Genomic DNA, 18,247 nt, shown 5'->3' on the forward strand with positions numbered 1-18,247 from the left:
TATTTCGATTCTAACACGTTATCAAGGATAATTATTTCACTTAATATTTGTGTGAATATCAATTTTCAGTGAACACCCCTTTGAATAATAAATGACACTGTCCAAGTTGAATGAACGGCAGGTTAACAAGGTATAATTCGTTTATAGTGGATGCATTGAAATATGCTGCAGTACAATATTCCGATAGGTATATAGAACAGCGAATCAACATCGTGTGCCGGAATGGATATGTGCAACTTCGCAGAATAGGTCACATAATACTTATCTTACTATTATAGTGCTGCCACAAAGTTTCTTGACCATTTCACGCCTTGTAGAGTGGTATTCCAAATATCACACTTGACAAATTGCAAAATGTATAGAACGCATTGTCACTTGGACATCCCGTTACAATCAAAGTTCATCCATACTGAAGTAGTTATTAGTCCCTAGATGTATAGACAGGTTAGAAACCTAATAACCTATCACGCGTTATCATTTTGTACGAAAGATTATGACAAATGATGGATGGCAATCGGAGATTTCCGCTCGTTGTATACATGATTTGGGAGTCACTTCCCGTAAAGATTAGAAAATCTGACGTGTTGTCAGCGAAACCCATTTTGCCATAAACCGATACATCTCTTCATTTTAAAGCGTAGAGCAGTATTTTATCCTAGCATCGTTTACTTTTTAGTATGTGTATACAATTTGTCTTGTTTTGTAGCGTATCCATATTTTTATACTAATGTTTTAACTCTATTAAATTTTAATGGCTGTTATTCTTTCTGTTTCTTTTAAGTTTCTTATGTAATTCATAAACATTAGGAGTAATATTTAGATCTGATTGAAAATGGCATAATCATATAAATAATATCATGTCATTCACTACGAAGGTCTTTTGATAATTTAAAGAAGACCATTGAAGATTCAAGTGTCATTGAATCATATATACATATACTTAAGACCCACACTAGAATATACATCTGTTGTATAGGATGGGTGTGCCGTACTAGAATATACATCTGTTGTATGGGATGGATGTACCGTACTAGAATATTCATGTGTTGTATGGGATGGATGTATCGTACTAGAATATACATCTGTTGATACGGATGGAAGTGCCATACTAGAATATACATCTGTTGTATGGGATGGATGTATCGTACTAGAATATACATCTGTTGTATGGGACGGATGTACCGTATTAGAATATACATCTGTTGCATGGGACGGGCGTGCCGTACTAGAATATACATCTGTTGTATAAGATGGATGTGCCGTACTAGAATATACATCTGTTTTATGGGATGGATGTGCCGTACTAGAATATACAGCTGTTGTATGGGATGGATGTGCCGTACTAGAATATACATCTGTTGTATGGGATGGATGTGCGGTACTAGAATATACTTGTGTTGTATGGGATGGATGTGCCGAACTAGAATATACATCTGTTATATGGGATGGATGTGCCGTACTAGAATATACATCTGTTGTATGGGATGGAAGTGCCGTACTAGAATATACATCTGTTGTATGGGATGGATGTGCCGTACTAGAATATACATCTGTTATATGGGATGGATGTGCCGTACTAGAATACACATCTGTTGTATGGGATGGATTAGTCCCAATCCGTGACTCTAGTTACCTCCCCTGACGGTCCGTCCACACTGTGCTAAATGCTGTACGTTCATGCAAGTATATTTGATAGCTGTTTTTCTATACTTTTTTATGCAGAATATGTCAAATAACATTTCTGTTCAAGAGATAATTGTATTACCTACAGCAAATTATAATATTTCGTTCGTTTTTCATACTATGAACCTTATAATTCATGTTCATATTTTAATCACTAATGATTACGCCTGTGTTCGGACGCGGCTGATGGACGTAATATCAGACTGAAATGAAATGAAAGTGATAATTACGCCACGAGTTGGACTAGGGATGGATGTGCCGTACTAGAATATACATCTGTTGTATGGGATAGATGTGCGTACTAGAATATACATCTGTTGTATGGGATGGATGTGCCGTACTAGAATATACATCTGTCGTATGGGATGGATGAGCCGACTACAAGAAACAAACTTTAGAACAAATCAGTATGAAGCAATACGTATTGTTGCAAGCATAACTAGATAAATCTCGACTGAACGGTTAACGAAGTAAATATGTTGGGTTTCTCTAATAAACAGGCATACTATTCTATTATTCAAAAACTTGTAACTGTTTATTAAGCGGGACAACGAAACTTGCCCATTCATCTAGCAGTTGTATTTTCTGGAATAGTTTCTGGGTTGACTCCCTATCCTCTTCGTAATACCACCGACTTTGAAACAATAGCTCGTCGTATTCAGATATACAATTCAGGTTTATTTCAACAACAAATTTTATTTGGATTTGTCTTGAATTAAACATAAGAAACTCGGAATCATTGAATACTTTTAAAGCTACATTAAAGACGAAATTCAAAGCGCATGTAGCCGGTTTCTATAAACTACTGTATAGTTGACAGACAAGTTTCAGTATATCACGCATGCATACATAATTATTGTAGTATTCTAAATAGCGATCTGCTTCACAATTATCTTCATACCGATCATATGTGGGAATGTGTCCATCAAAACGAAGACGCAGAACATTTCTTTTCCAGCTGTAATAATTTTCAAACAAGAATTAACTTATTACGCGATACTCCTATTTTTCATCCATTTAGTGTAGATAAATTTGCTCTTAGTAGCGGTAGACATAGCGGTAGCGATAGACATACGAAGGAAGAGAACAACTTTATCTTCTTAAAGTTCAGAAGTACATTCAACACTGGAAGAGAACAACTTTATCTTCTTACAAGTTCAGAAGTATATTAAACACTGGAAGAGAACAACTTTATCTTCTTACAAGTTCAGAAGTATATTAAACACTGGAAGAGAACAACTTTATCTTCTTAAAGTTCAGAAGTACATTCAACACTGGAAGAGAACAGCTTTATCTTCTTAGAAGTACATTAAACACTGGAAGAGAACAACTTTATCTTCTTACAAGTTCAGAAGTATATTAAACACTGGAAGAGAACAACTTTATCTTCTTAAAGTTCAGAAGTACATTCAACACTGGAAGAGAACAACTTTATCTTCTTACAAGTTCAGAAGTACATTAAACACTGGAAGAGAACAACTTTATCTTCTTACAAGTTCAGAAGTACATTCAACACTGGAAGAGAACAACTTTATCTTCTTACAAGTTCAGAAGTACATTCAACACTGGAAGAGAACAACTTTATCTTCTTAAAGTTCAGAAGTACATTCAAGACTGGAAGAGAACAACTTTATCTTCTTACAAGTTCAGAAGTACATTAAACACTGGAAGAGAACAACTTTATCTTCTTACAAGTTCAGAAGTACATTAAACACTGGAAGAGAACAACTTTATCTTCTTACAAGTTCAGCAGTACATTAAACACTGGAAGAGAACAGCTTTATTTTCTTACAAGTTCAGAAGTACATTAAACACTGGAAGATTCAAATTATTAACACACTTACTTTTAATTTTTAATAAATTATTTTCTTATATAAACTTTTAATTGATACACTTACTAAGCCGAGGCTATGGAATTGTTGTACCTGTTAGGTGGCTTTCACCCCTCCCCAATCTGTCTGTCTGTCTCTCTCTCTCTCTCTCTCTCTCTCTCTCTCTCTCATTAATAATATATTTCATATCTACAAAAGCTTGATTTTTCCGAAAAATATATTTCGTATTATGTCTGTTGGGGAGGGCCGTCATCTGATGTAAGACATTGTGCCCGGCCTATTTCCTTATTATTTAAGTCTGTATAATTGCTTTGCAATCTTGCAAATATTGAATGGGCAATAAATATGTCTAAACTATAAATTTGTTAAGTTTTTCTTATGAAATGTATTCTGTAAAACAATTTTGAATGCGCATATATGCAAGGGCACTGTATAAATTTATGTGACATAGTAATATTAATTGAGCCTATGTGGCCCATACGTTAATGTCGCTGACTTTTAATCACTTGCTCCTCACCTATGCGGGTTCGAGCCCCGCCCTGAGCGTTGAATTCTTCAAGTGATGAAGGGCGGCCATCCAGCTGGCTAACAGAAAGTTGGTGCCTGGTGCCCTTCCGTGTTTAAATAATACACTAAAGGTCTACTGGGATATTCCTCCAATACGAAAAGCTGGCAAACCATCATGTGATCTATTATTGTGTTGTTTGATGAGAAAATATACAAAGAAAGAACGAGAGTCGAAAAGACAAATGAGTCGCGCCATGAGAAAACCAACATAGTGGCTTTGCGACCAGCATGGATCCAGACCAGCCTGGGCATCCGCGCAGTCTGGTCAGGATCCATGTTGTACGCTTTCAAAGACTATGGCAATTAGAGAAACCGTTAGCGAACGCGGATGCGCAGGCTGGTCTGGATCTATGCTGGTCGCAAAGCCACTATGTTGGTTTTCTCATGGCGCGGCTCAAATGACTTCTGAACATGACCTTTATCTTTAAATAGGGCTTGTTTATTGCACGTGACAAATTGTCTTGATGTGGTGACATTTTTCTGTCAGCTGTTTTGAAAACCGGCCATCGTATTACATTTAAACATTGTAGACCAGCCAGGAAAATGGCGTAAAAAGTTTTATTATTATTATAACTAATATTACACCAGAACGTTTATATCTATATAGCGCCCTTTTCATGATAAATACGTTCAAAGGCGCTTTATATAGCGCAAAGGCAGCCACTTAGGGCGTCACAATCCTCTACTAATAGAGACACAGAGCGATATGACCAGAGGGGCAGAGTGAGACAAAGCCCCAAGAACAGAGAGAGAGAGAAATACTTTTAGATAAAGACCTGTCCGACAAATACCTATGTTACAATGCCATTTAATACGTAAATATTTATGTTTTATTTTTTGTCCATGCGTTTTTGTTTAATTATATACAGTCTCTCATATTTCTTTTAGAAAGGTTTTCATGAATATTTTTTTATGAATATGGATGTATATGTAATGTCGTGAAAAGTGAGACTTGAATAAAATATTGCATTGTTTTGTTTTGGCAAACTTAGCCTAGCTCTTTGCGAATAGACAGTCTAGTTCTAAAAGGCACCCAGTGTATAGCCCCGATACACGCGAAGCCGTCTTTCCTGGGATTTAATAGAACAAGCCTTTTAGTTGGGTGGGAAACACTCAAGAGCATCTAAGAAATTTCCTGTGCCTGGAAATAGAAACCCGGACCTCTGGATTGACAGTCAAGCGTGTTACCACTAGAACATCGGGCCACCTACAGTTTTACCCCTAAGTGCGACAGTAACCTTAAGTAAAGTAAAGGGTCTTGGTCTTACATGCAACACGTTCTCTTTCTAATTCATAATATGTCTGTGTTAATTTAATCATGTATCAATTCCTAAATAAACAAAAGTTGTAGACCGGACATTGTATTTCGCACACATGAAAATACGTACACAAGGACGCACAACTCTCCAATTATTTATGGCCGTTGCATAAAGAAGTGATACCATATTTTCTACATGTGTAAGTACACATTCGTTTGCTATCCAGATATATCTGTAAATGCATGTCCTTCATTGAAACATATTTTATTAGACTCTACTGTTTATTCAGACAGAGCGATACTTGTCATTCCAAGCACGACATTATTTTATTTTATCCAACAAAACAATATTCAAGTTCACCCTATCGCTCATTCAAACAGAAAAATTTATTGTACCCTCCAGTTCATTTAAACATAACAATACTTTTACTTAACATACATTTCATCAAACAATAAAAATACCTTTTTTAGGCTGGCGATATTCGCCAGACTATTATAACCATGTATCGAGTTTCTGCAATATTCAACAGGTGCTGAGACTGACAACACAAAATATAATTTCATGCGCAATTCAAATAGTCCGCCACGTTTATCAGTTCTGCCATAGAGTTGTATAAAGATTGTTAAACTTACCTGTTTCAATAGATCTATTTGCTCAAACATGTTATAATAATGTTTTATTTTTCTAACGCTAAATACTTCAAAGATAACATTAGAAAATATTATATAATGATGGTAAATTAATTCGCCTCTATGAATGAAATGTCCGTATGAATGGAACTTTTTCGTAACTCAACATCGACCGTTTCGTTATAGATTATGACCTCGGTCCGTCAGCAGCTAAGGAAACAAACGCTTGTTCCGTGATGAATTATACTGCGCATTATTCAACGACCTGACATAACGTGGAAAATAAGAAATATGAAATATCAATTAAAATGAACTTATAGTGATATGAGTTATGTCAGGTCTTATATTTAGGGCTTAAGTTTTAAGAATCAATTCTTTCAGATCATTTGCTATAGCTATTAAGGGACGTAATCGCTGCGTGGAATTGCCACAGTAACGTGAGAAGAAACAAATTACCACATTATACCTGTTTTTTTTAGCTCACCTGAGCAATGCTCAGATGAGTGTTTCTGATCACTCAATGTCCGGCGTCCGTCGTCTGTCTGTCTGTCTGTCTGTCGTCTGTCGTCTGTCAACATTTAGCTTGTGTATGCGATAGAGGCTGTATTTTTCAATTAATCTTCATGAATATTGGTCAGAATAATAACCTTGATGAAATCTAGGCCGAGTTCGAAAATGGGTCATCTCGGGTCAAAAACTAGGACACTAGTTCAAATCAAAGAAAAACATTGTGTATGCGATAGAGGCTGTATTTTTCAATTGATCTTCATGAATATTGGTCATAATAATAAACTTGATGAAATCTAGGCCGAGTTTGAAAATGGGTTATCTCGGGTCAGAAACTAGGTCACTAGATCAAATCAAAGAAAAACCTTGTGTATGCGATAGAGGCTGTATTTTTCAATTGATCTTCATGAATATTGGTCAGAATGATTGCCTTGATAAAATCTAAGCCGAATTTGAAAATGGATCATCTCGGATCAGAAACTAGGTCACTAGGTCAAATCAAAGAAAAACATTGTGTATGCGATAGAGGCTGTATTTTTCATTTGATCTTCATGAATATTGGTCAGAATAATAACCTTGATAAAATCTAAGTCGAGTTCGAAAATGGGTCATCTCGGGTTAAAAACTAGGTCACTAGGTCAAATCAAAGAGAAACCTTGTGTATGCGATAGAGGCTGTATTTTTAAATTATTCTTCATGAATATTGGTCAGAATGATTACCTTGATGAAATCTAGGCCGAGTTTAAAAATGTGTCATCTCGGTTCAAAAACTAGGTCACTAGGTCAAATCAAAGAAAAACCTTGTGTATGCGATAGAGGCGGTATTTTTCAATTAATCTTCATGAATTTTGGTCAGAATGATTACCTTGATAAAATCTAGGTTGAATTCGAAAATGGGTCATCTCGGGTCAAAAACTAGGTCACTAGGTCAAATCAAGGAAAAACCTTGTGTATGCGATAGAGGCTGTATTTTTCAACTGATCTTCATGAAATTTAGCTAGGATGATTACCTTGATAAAATCTAGGCTGAGTTCGAAAATAGATCATCTGGGGTCAAAAACTAGGTCACTAGGTCAAATCGAAGAAAAACATTGTGTATGCAATAGAGGATGTAGTTTTCAATTGATCTTCATGAAATTTGGTCAGAGTGATTGCCTTGATGAAATCTAGGTCGAGTTTGAATATGGGTTATCTTAGGTCAAAAACTAGGTAACTAGGTCAAATTAAAGAAAAATCTTGTGTATGCGATAGAGACTGTTCTTTTCAATTGATTTTTATGAAATTTGGTCAGGATGATTGCCTTAATGAAATCTAGGTCGAATTTGAATATGGGTCATCTGAGGTCAAAAACTAGGTCACTTGGTCAAATAAAAAAAAACTTGTGTATGTGATAGAGGCTGTATTTTTCAATTGATCTTCATGAATTTTGGTCAGAATGATTGCCTTGATAAAATCTAGGTCGAGTTTGAACATGGGTCATCTAGGATCAAAAACTAGGTCATATCTAAGAAAATGCTTGTTTTATCGCAAGAGACCAATTTTTTGGTCCAATCTTAATGAAAATTGGTCAGAATATTTGTTTCTATGAAATCACTAGGTCAAACATGTTTTACACTGTTATGGTGTGTTTCTTAGGTCAGCGACCTAGGGCCATCTTGGCCCTCTTGTTTTTTCTTTTAGGCTATTTTTATACTAGAAAATTCGTTTTGAACCTTTTGACGAATACTGAAAGGTATAATGTAAAAAGCGCTTTGTCACTGTGCCCAATTTGCTTTAAGGGTGGGGGAGTAGATGTAAGCGAGTTTTGTTTAAACACACGTTTTCAACTTTTTTCAGGTTATATTAAGATAGTTGACCCGTCTTGGTAATGTTTAACAATTGCACTAACTTGATACAGACCTGAAGTTAACATGTTTTCGCACTGTGATTCATCTTTAAACGACTTTTACCGTGTAGTTGTTGTTTGTTTGTTTGTTTTCCTTATTTGTTAATTTTGTATAAATTATGTCTTTTTTTCCTCCAGCTGAAACAGAGACAAATTTCAAAGTGATAGCCATTGCAAAACGATCGCAGAGAATTCATTTTACCAAATATTTTTCTAAATGAAACCTCAAAATATTGCGTAACAATTATAAAACACAAAATAAAATTGTCGATAACAATTTTTCTGGGAAACCTCGAGTAAAAGGATTGAATCGGACAGAAATTAACCTCCAACTCATTAAAAATCATGGCCTTGGTCTATGCAGTCATGAAGAACCATAGGGCAGAAGTAAAACTTATATATACCTACCTTCATTTATTCCAAATTTTGTAAACTAAAGAATAAATGCAAAATCAAGAAATTTTACAAATGTAACTAAGTATTTTCAAAGATGTCTAAACATTCACCCTTCAGGTAAAATTCATTTGAAACAGCAAGAAATGGCTAATCAAATAAAACATTTCCGCTTTTGTACGACAGATCAATGATAAGTCTTAAAAAACAGTTTATCTTACTCGAAAAAAAAGGAATATAATGAACAAAGTTTGGTCCTAGTGGGACTCGAACCTACGCCCTACTGAAAATTAGTTAAAGTAATCTCATGGTAAGAATTGAATACTCTTCAAAAAAAAGGAGTACATTATTACGGGTACTTCAATTTTCCTAACCATCGTATTAGGGAAGGAACATCATTAACAGTCGGGTTTACAGGGGAGTTCGAGCTCAAAATTTCCCTCATACCAACAAGAAAATCGCCCCATCTGATCAATGTTCATACATTCACACATGATGTGTGTGGGGGAGGGGGGGGGGGGGGGGGGGATTGCATATCGAAATATAGTTGTTGTGCTTGTTACCTTTATATTTTATCTGATATTATGTCCCTCAATGTTTATTATCGCTTCTTAAGAAACATATAAACGGTTATGGCACGACAATTGTCCAATAATAACGTGAACCCAGGTTTACGGTTAAAAAAACTAGAATTAACAATTACAGAACAATTTCGAACGTAAAACCAGGTTTTTCTTATACTTATCCATATTTTCGAGCGAACACCCCCCCCCCCCCCCCCCCCCCCGTGAACCCAGGTTTCAACTAGGTTTTTCAATTGAACTTGAATTTCGGCCGTTATTTAAGAAATAATCAAGGTCTTCAAGTGGTTTATTGTCTGATTTACCACGGTTCAGAGTTCAGATGTGTAGGAATTGAACCACGAGGGCGTTAGCCCGAGTGGTTAAATACTTAAGCATATGAACGATGAACCGTGGTAAATTAGACGATACATCACAAGAAGGCCTTGATTGTTTTCATTCTGACATGCTCACTGACATATTTTAAGAAATATTATGCTGGACTTTATTTACCCGAGGAGTAATATATCGGACGTCATGTGGCAATTTGACGTCATCATTGACGTCATTATGCTCTCTTACCGGTCTGTGCGTCAACCGTTGTTTATCGCAGAACATACAAAGGCTGATTTCCTTCTTTGTTTAACTGGAAATCAAACCGAGGCATGTTAGAATCTAAGTTCACGAGCGTGAACCTATGTTTACGGGATTAAACCAGTGTTCACGAGTGTAAACCATATCTTACGAACGTGAACATATGTTAACGATCGAGAACTTAGGTTTACGACCGTAAACATAGGTTCACGCTGGTGAACATAAGATAATGATCAAAAATCATAGTTTTGTTCGAGAAACAAGTTCATGGTCGTAAACATAGGTTCACGTCCGTAAACAATAGTTCTCGGCAATCAAATTATCCAATATTAAATTCTTGTCGAAAAACTAGGATTATTGAATACTAACATAAATTTTCGAGCGAACACACGGTATAACGAGCTTAAATTATAGTTTACTCTCTTAGACCCATGTTTACGTCCGATAAACTAAGTTTCTCGATTGAACTTTAACTTGGATGCACAAGTTAATCAAGATGGTTCATCACAACAATACCCTATGCTCGCTTTAGTTTAATATAGAAAACCCATAGTTTCTAAGATTTTGCAAGCATCTTTCCCACACAGTTTTCATTATGTGCTTTGTGGTAGCCAGCCTTTCTGTACTTTCAGTACTTTGATTACCATATGAAGAAAAATCTTCAGGATAACGAAGCGCGAATCATAAAGCGCTTTAGCCAACTACCGAAGCTATTTGGTCTTATTTTGGTTTGACAAACAGTTTTACGATAAAAAACAAAATGTTTTCTGAAGGACATTACTGTTAAATGATATATTATACTATAATTGAGCCGCGCCATGAGAAAACCAACATAGTGGTTTTGCGACCAGCATGGATCCAGACCAGCCTGCGCATCCGCGCAGTCTGGTCAGGGTCCATGCTGTTCGCTAACAGATTCTCTAATTCCAATAGGCTTTGAAAGCGAACAGCATGGATCCTGACCAGACTGCGCGGATGCGCAGGCTGGTCTGGATCCATGCTGGTCGCAAAGCCACTATGTTGGTTTTCCCATGGCACGGCTCATATAGAACTGATGAAACTGCATTTCTTTTCAATGGTAGCAAGCCTTCCGAGTTGATAGGAACAGTTGACAGTAGTTGAAATTCAGGTTATGGTGAACTAAAACACAACATCTATACTCGTATCATTTCTACATAAATAACTTTGAAGCATGTGAAGCCAGTACAGACAAAAAGAACACAAGCCCGCTATTTCTTTTAGCAAAAACGGCTGCTGCTGATGAAAACTTTTGGTTTGTGACTTCAGCGTGTCTGGAGACGTAATGATCCGAACATATTTGTACGGATTTTATAGTTCCATAAGCCATTTGCCTAAGGATGAACTCGCCTGGAACGAACATAACGTCACCCACTGTGACATTTCCATTGTCATACATCACGAACTCGTTCTCAAGAAAAGTAATGGTGTCACAGAACTGCATGTTGGACAATGCAATTTTGTTTCGGTATTTTGTCGATCCAAGGTCGGTGAATTTGGCAAAAGATGCGTAACCAACGGGCATAGGTTCAAACTCTGTTGTATCAATTTGTAGTTTGAACGAACTGTTATCGTTCTTTATTTTTTCATTATATGCTGTAATATTACTTTCAAGTGCAAAATATAAGTTTTTTTATATTTGTGCGAATGTTCACGTGTTTAACAATTTTAACATTGACTTCAACAAAATCAATCTCCGTCTTCATTCCAGAAATTTCAGACTTCAAAATTTCGCCATTTGCATCAATGGCATATAAAGTATCTTCAACTTGTGGTAGAAGTAACTCCAACAGCAACTGAGTTTGCTTTGGGTGTAAAACCTTTAGCCTGTAATCCATGTTAAAACCACTTATTTCTGAAAACAAAGGTATGCAACCGTCAATGGCATTGACTTCTGTGACTGGACAGGTGTGGTGAATACAAGCATCCTGGAAATATATAAAGTTTGATGTAAATTAATTGTTTGCATTGCTTGTTAAGAATATTCTTAAAACCCATATTAAATATGCTGGATAACTGCTACCATTTTTTTCATCAGTCCCCGTGCTTAATTAGCAAATTTGGAGAAAATGACCGATATTCCAGTGTTCAACACCTGCGACCATCGAGGCAATTACTCTGCCCGTCCCAGAAACATGATGTCTCTTTTACAAAATTTACGTTTACACCCACCTACCCGTATTCTTTCATGTCAAATCGCATCGGGTAACAATAATAGTGATTCTATTTCATTGATTTTTTTTCTGTAAAAGTATAAACTGCGATTGCATTTCTTCTATCAGTATGTGTTCTTGTATGATATAATTGTCCAAATTCAGAATATGACAATTGTCACAAACTTCCACCGGAATACATTCATTTAAACCTAGATTGCAGGGAGTTAGGCATTTAGATTGTTGTGCAGCAAGCAACTCGACAACTAAGTACGGAAATTGTACCTGTCTAGTAATGCAGTTAAATTTGCTTAAGCAGTCACTTGTATACAGTAGCCACTGGCGTTAAAACAAGCCAGTAAGCTAACTACCAAAATGGACATTTTGCTCTAACTTGAACTTGTCGGCAGCAACATGCGTTAAGCAGTCAGTGCTGTTCCTCTAACCGTCTGCTGTGACTGAAAGCAATGACGAATTTTACAGTTCAGCTTTAGGTATTTATTTCACTATTTAATTTCGAAATCATGCTGATGTAAATATTAAGCGGACTTACCAGTTCTTTATTGTACTTCCTGCCTGATGAACATTTCTTCACGGCAGTGACAAGCTGAGATATTTCGTTTGGGTATCCATCCATCGACATAATTAAGATGAAATTCATATTCAAGATATCATTTCCCAATCGATCACAAAACGGATATTTCCCTGTAAGATTCGTGGGAAACAGACATTCCATACAAAAAATATTTCGGAATATCTTGTTTCCTCCCTTTACGGGAAAGTAGTACTTCTGACACAGACTGTCCAGTCCCGGCTTGTTACATTCTGACACGATGTCAGAGTTAGTTAAGCAATGAGCCACTTTCTTCTCGGTTATCGATGGTCTCCATAACATCACACAGTTGGGATTCATTGCGATCATTAAACTTGGTGAAAAGTCATGTGATATTTTGAATTCCGGAACAGTAACAGATTCGTTTTTGCATTGTAAACGAGTTTGCCACCCTGTGACATTCCAAGAGTCATTGTTGCACTGGGCACAATAGATATTTCTATAATGTCTGTCTGTATTGTGACTAAAGACCGGGGACATCTCAGACATTTGGCTGCAAACATTTCATTGTCGTCTGTTCGTCTCCAATATCTACGCATGTCTGAAAGAGTAGGAAACTCGAGTTCATGTAAATGTTACCGTAATAACTCCCAGTCAGGAAAGTCTTGACACAAGTTTCTCTTATATCTGATACAGAATCATTTAACTGACGTTGTTGAGAACCATTCGTTTTGTCAAAGCAACAGTTTCCAGCATCGAAACATCTATCTGAACAATCACAAGGTAGGCAACAATATTCGCCAATGTTCTCGTGCATTTCTGCCAACGTCCCCAACTGACAAGTGCTAGTGCGCGGGCAAAACGTTCTCATTGTTTCAATTGGCGCCTGAATGTTGAATGTAAATGAATTAAGTTTTCTTAAAGTATCAGGAAGAAAAGCGGTTGCGCCAGATAAGTTGTAAGAAGCTGCTGTTGTTGTCATTGTCTGCATGTCGTAAAGTTGGGTAGAGGTAAAGTTCTCTTGTTTAGTCAATGGAACGACATTGTCATGCTCTGATGGAACGTACGGTTTTCGAGAAATCTCTGTAGATGTTGAAAAACCAACAAAAGGAGGTGCACGTGTTAACTCTGGTGGAATGGACTCTTCTGACATGCGCATAACATCGTTGTCTGGATGAGAATTGGGCTCTTGGAGAGATGCAGTAAACACTGCAGAAATTCCAAAGTATATCGTGAAAATCATATCGAAGCGTTGATTTTATTGAGATAGTTGATACAGATTGCTGAAAAATAAAAAAGAGCTATAAATTCTCTTACTTTAATATATTCCTTTGTTATGTTTCTTGCATGTCTAGTCTACACATTGATATATAATTTAAATTATTGCCAACTCTTTTAAATCGTTTCTATACTCGATATTATTTTGATTTTATTGCCCATTATTAAAGGAATAATGCTTTACCTTGTTGGTGATGGTGTGAAATAAGAGTAAAACACAAAAAACATCAGCCTGTGATAAGATTAAAGGATTTGCTTTTTCTGATGCTCATGCATGCGAAAAACCTGCGGAAGGATGCCCGCATTCAAGACTTTGAGTGTGCGTTAAATGCAGTGCTGACACGTGCATTTACATCAGAAAAAAATATTTTAACGCTGTTACTCTCCTTATCAAACTTATAAAAACAACAAATTTTCTATAGAATTTTGAATAGAAGCTATAATCATTGCACAGGAAATGGTCTAACTAAGATAATTTATACTCACTGTTAAATGTTTCGTTCAGAAATGTAAATGTAATCGCCGATGTAAGAATATATCTATATTTTATTTTCAAATTGTTGAAATACGCGTATGAAGCTTGAAGTTATAAAAATACGTATGATACAACAATAATGAAGTCCAGTCTCAACTTTTAATATATGCACTATAGTAATTAACTGCTGCCGGTAGCTCTGGTAAAACCTTAGACACTAAATAAACGATTGCAGGCGATTGTGGATGTGAGGATATATGGGCGGAGATTCACAACTCTGGTAGAATGGCCAATGAAAGAAAACAATATGTGCACTCACCGAATTGTCACTATGGATATCTGATCAGGAAAACACTACCATTTTTTCACATGTACTAACCTGAAAAGCCTAGTTGTCCCCTCATAAAAACCACATTAATGAAACGCCGCCAGATTGAATATCTGCTAGAAAGCAACGCCAAATCATTTAACATTAAGAACGCAAAAATACACGATACAATTAAAAAACATACTAATATCCTAAATAAAAAAGGTGTCCATAGAATGATATGGAGCTACAGTAATATAAAAATATATTTTAGACATCATTACGCATGTTATAAATCTGAAAATGATCTTAACCAGATTAGTTTAAGAATATTTTATTGCAAATGTTACACAAGATACAATCATTAAACATACACACAGACGTAACAACACAAGCAATAGGATATTGACGGAAGTATTGGAATACTTATCGAGTCAACCAGATTGATGGGACAAACTTAAGATAGATGTATTCTAATTAGCAAAGCAGAAAACAATTGTTTAAATTCTCGAGGGTGACTTTACATCTTTACTTTGCCGATATAAAGTGTCGTAGATTTGTCACGTCACATCGAAACTCGAACTAAAGGTTAATCTCTTTGATTGCAAACACTTAGCTTTTATACATGTAAACATGTTTCTGTTTACATGTTTCTTTTTACGGATGGTTGAAGTTTTCAATATCCACTTCATAGTTAAGGTTGAAATCTCGCTATTCATTTATATGACCACCAAGTCATAAAGCTCCATAAACAGCAATGAGCTTCCTTCATTTGGATCAAGTGGTTCCTCAAATATCGATCTGTTGCTTGTTTTCATTCTTTCTTTCACACAATATGGCTCTTCTATTCGTGTCTTTCGCACAATATGATTTTTATTCTATTCGTGTAAATTTATTTTGACACTTTTCTTTATTAGTTAACGCATTTCAAAATGTTATTGTCAAAAGTTAGCTGAACTGTCATCTCAAATTAAGAATCCGCGCCAAGATGAAAGAATGTTGTCACTTATCTTGGATTTTTTCCTAAAATAAATAATGAAATGCTTATTACTTTTTTATCAGATTAGTCCTCTAACAACAGGCGTTATTTGTATACAGTGACACTCAAACTTAATGTTAAAACACTCTTACCATGTCATTTTCAGATTGGAGCTCAAAATTCTTTCATGAACTGATGAATTAGTAAACATTATACATGTGAATGGATTTTTAACCTTTAATATTTTGTACATGCATATTCCAATGACCTTTACAAAATCTAACCAGAGGTTAGTACAATGATTAAATGAGAAGTTTATGGTCTTTTCGGTTCGTTAAGTGACATTCTGTTATAATTTAAGCTATATTAAAATTTACTACACACATAATGTAATCAAAACATTTCGAAACAGATAGCATCACCTGTTTACGATGTACAAAATGCCATGTATACGTATCACATTATCACTGGCACATATAAAGCGATAAGTTAGTTCGCGTTGATAAGTGTGTAAATTTATAAAATGAACCGAAATACACATCCTGTGTGTGGCACCGTTAAGGGGACGCATATTGCTACATTCACAGTTCATACAGAAATGCGGAAGGGGTGCATATTCAAGAAATCGATGGTTGGAAAATAAAAAACATATTTCTAAACTGATATAATACTGATGGACACCTGTAATATTCAGCATTTTGTGGATAAGGATGTGGTATTATGAATGTAATAGGAAAACAGAGGTCTTTGTGAAAGTACATTCAACACAAAATATTAAGCTTTTGTATAAGGAAAAAACAGGTTTTTTACAAAAACAGTGTTCCAAATAATGTTGAAGGGATGAGATTTTCTTTCTAACACACCAGGTTTGCTTAAACATGTAAAAATTTAACGCCACGTCATTTCAGCTCGGGATGGACGCCATATTTCTCATTGATAAAAAATTTATTATTATGTAAACAAAAAAGTCAGAGTGGGATTAGCATTGCAAGGGCATAACATGACATTCTACACAATGAATACCTTAGAACAGATATCTAAGATGCTACACAGGTCAGGCGAGTTAAATGCATAATGGCGATCACTTGAAATTCATCTTGAAAAGGTGGTTAATTTTAGTTTATTGTTCCTTCTCATGAGAAGGAACACTTATGGTGAACATGTCACACTTGACTGAGTAGGTAATGGATACAAGGGTATCATCAAAGGCATCCGAATTCCAGTAGGCGCCGCCATTTTGTACTCATGCATATTCATTACAAATAGCCTCTTTGCCAATTTTTTTTTTACGCATCTATAAGTCAATCTTTAGTGAAATACAACTACGTAATAAACAGACCTACAAAAACAATGATTTAGTTTAAACTATCTAACTCCTAAATCTTACATGTCATATTGTAGAATAGAGATTACTAAATGAATATTCATCATCTAAAAATAGACTCCCGCCTAAAAATATCGTCTACTATTATTCTTCTCGGTTTCATTCTTTGCTGCTTCCAGATGTTCTTTTTACGATTTTATTTCATACCAACTTTAATATTTTAACATTTTAAGTATAACCATCAAAACATACTGTACTAATAAAGTTTACTTGTCTGTGAATGCTATTGCACGATACGTACCGTTACCGGATAACAACATTTCAATTACTTCCCTTGTTTTTATCTAGAACTGTATAATGCATTTCTTCACTTTACTGAGCTATAAATATTTCGAACTTGGTAATTTCATACCTTTTGATTTATTGTTTTGTAATTGTCAAGTTGTGAACTTTTTGTACGCACTTTTTTCAAAGCCATCCGTTTGTTTGTGCCGACTTATATAAAAGCCCTTTTTCTCCTGGTTTTAGCGTTCTAGAGCTGTAAATATCCATTCATGCAATGTTATTACTGGCATATGGCAGAACTTTTCTTCCATTGTATTGCTAATTAAAATTAGGCAAAAATACGACCAAATTCTGATCTCTGCCACTAGAACAGGTGTCGACATTGGTTCCCCAAATTTTGACAGAGTGATGGTATTTATTGTCCGCTAATAATATTTAGGTAGGATCGCTCATCTAAAGGTGTTTGTTTATTATTTTAAGTTAAATAAATGTTTGTATGAAATAACTTTAAGTATTCTTAAAATAAATAGATAAGAGTGCACGTAAACTAGCAAAAAAACATAGTTCATAATTATTTTATTAAATATCCCTTAAAAAAGAATATTTAATGTGCGCTAGAAGGAACCTTTTGGTAAGCTAAATCTTGTTTACATGGTTTTTAATTTTCCCACGACTTCTCGGCGATTTACTGCAAATGTATTACTGCGCCGGACGAAAGGTAACTCTAATAAACAACGGGACACAACTTAGGTGTCAGCACGTGTACGATTTTTAAAAAAACATGTCGATGATTATAATTTCTTATCAAATAATGAATCCTATTCAGATATTCGTCTTTAATATTAGAAAATTATTAATTTCTGTGGACATTTGTCTAAAAATATTACTTACATCGGACTACTTTGCGCATCAAACTGGTTTCCGCTTCAGTTGTGAGGCACTTCCGTTATACTTTTTGACAACAAT

General features: G+C 35.5%; 2 protein-coding genes across 2 annotated transcripts; both read right to left on the reverse strand.

The window, feature by feature from the left end:
- Positions 1-924: 924 nt before the first annotated feature.
- On the reverse strand, positions 925-11,326 carry LOC128559634 (uncharacterized). The gene is made up of 3 exons (XM_053551941.1): positions 11,234-11,326; positions 1,958-2,061; positions 925-1,576 (listed from the first exon to the last, which is right to left on the reverse strand). Exons 1-3 carry the CDS (start codon positions 11,324-11,326, stop codon positions 925-927), a joined length of 849 nt encoding a protein of 282 aa, XP_053407916.1.
- On the reverse strand, positions 11,041-16,100 carry LOC128559638 (uncharacterized). Its single transcript, XM_053551943.1, has 2 exons — positions 12,634-16,100; positions 11,041-11,855 (listed from the first exon to the last, which is right to left on the reverse strand). The coding sequence occupies exons 1-2, from the start codon at positions 13,180-13,182 to the stop codon at positions 11,538-11,540; spliced, it is 867 nt and encodes a 288-aa protein (XP_053407918.1). The 5' UTR covers positions 13,183-16,100; the 3' UTR covers positions 11,041-11,537.
- Between the last annotated feature and the right edge of the window lie 2,147 nt (positions 16,101-18,247).

This window comes from Mercenaria mercenaria, chromosome 9 (genome assembly GCF_021730395.1).
Source record: "Mercenaria mercenaria strain notata chromosome 9, MADL_Memer_1, whole genome shotgun sequence".
Lineage (NCBI taxonomy): Eukaryota > Metazoa > Mollusca > Bivalvia > Venerida > Veneridae > Mercenaria > Mercenaria mercenaria.

What these genes read in the sequence shown, in the direction of transcription:
- LOC128559634 (XM_053551941.1), bottom strand. Translation starts at nt 11,326, where the DNA reads ATGTATGACAATGGAAATGTCACAGTGGGTGACGTTATGTTCGTTCCA. An exon ending in CTTATGGAACTATAAAATCC is followed by an intron (nt 2,062 to 11,233) that starts GTACAAATATGT and finishes TGTTTCTTGTAG; the next exon opens with TCGGCTCATCCATCCCATAC. An exon ending in ATCTATCCCATACAACAGAT is followed by an intron (nt 1,577 to 1,957) that starts GTATATTCTAGT and finishes TGTGTATTCTAG; the next exon opens with TACGGCACATCCATCCCATA.
- LOC128559638 (XM_053551943.1), bottom strand. Translation starts at nt 13,182, where the DNA reads ATGTCTGAGATGTCCCCGGTCTTTAGTCACAATACAGACAGACATTAT. An exon ending in GGAAGTACAATAAAGAACTG is followed by an intron (nt 11,856 to 12,633) that starts GTAAGTCCGCTT and finishes ATATATTTCCAG; the next exon opens with GATGCTTGTATTCACCACAC.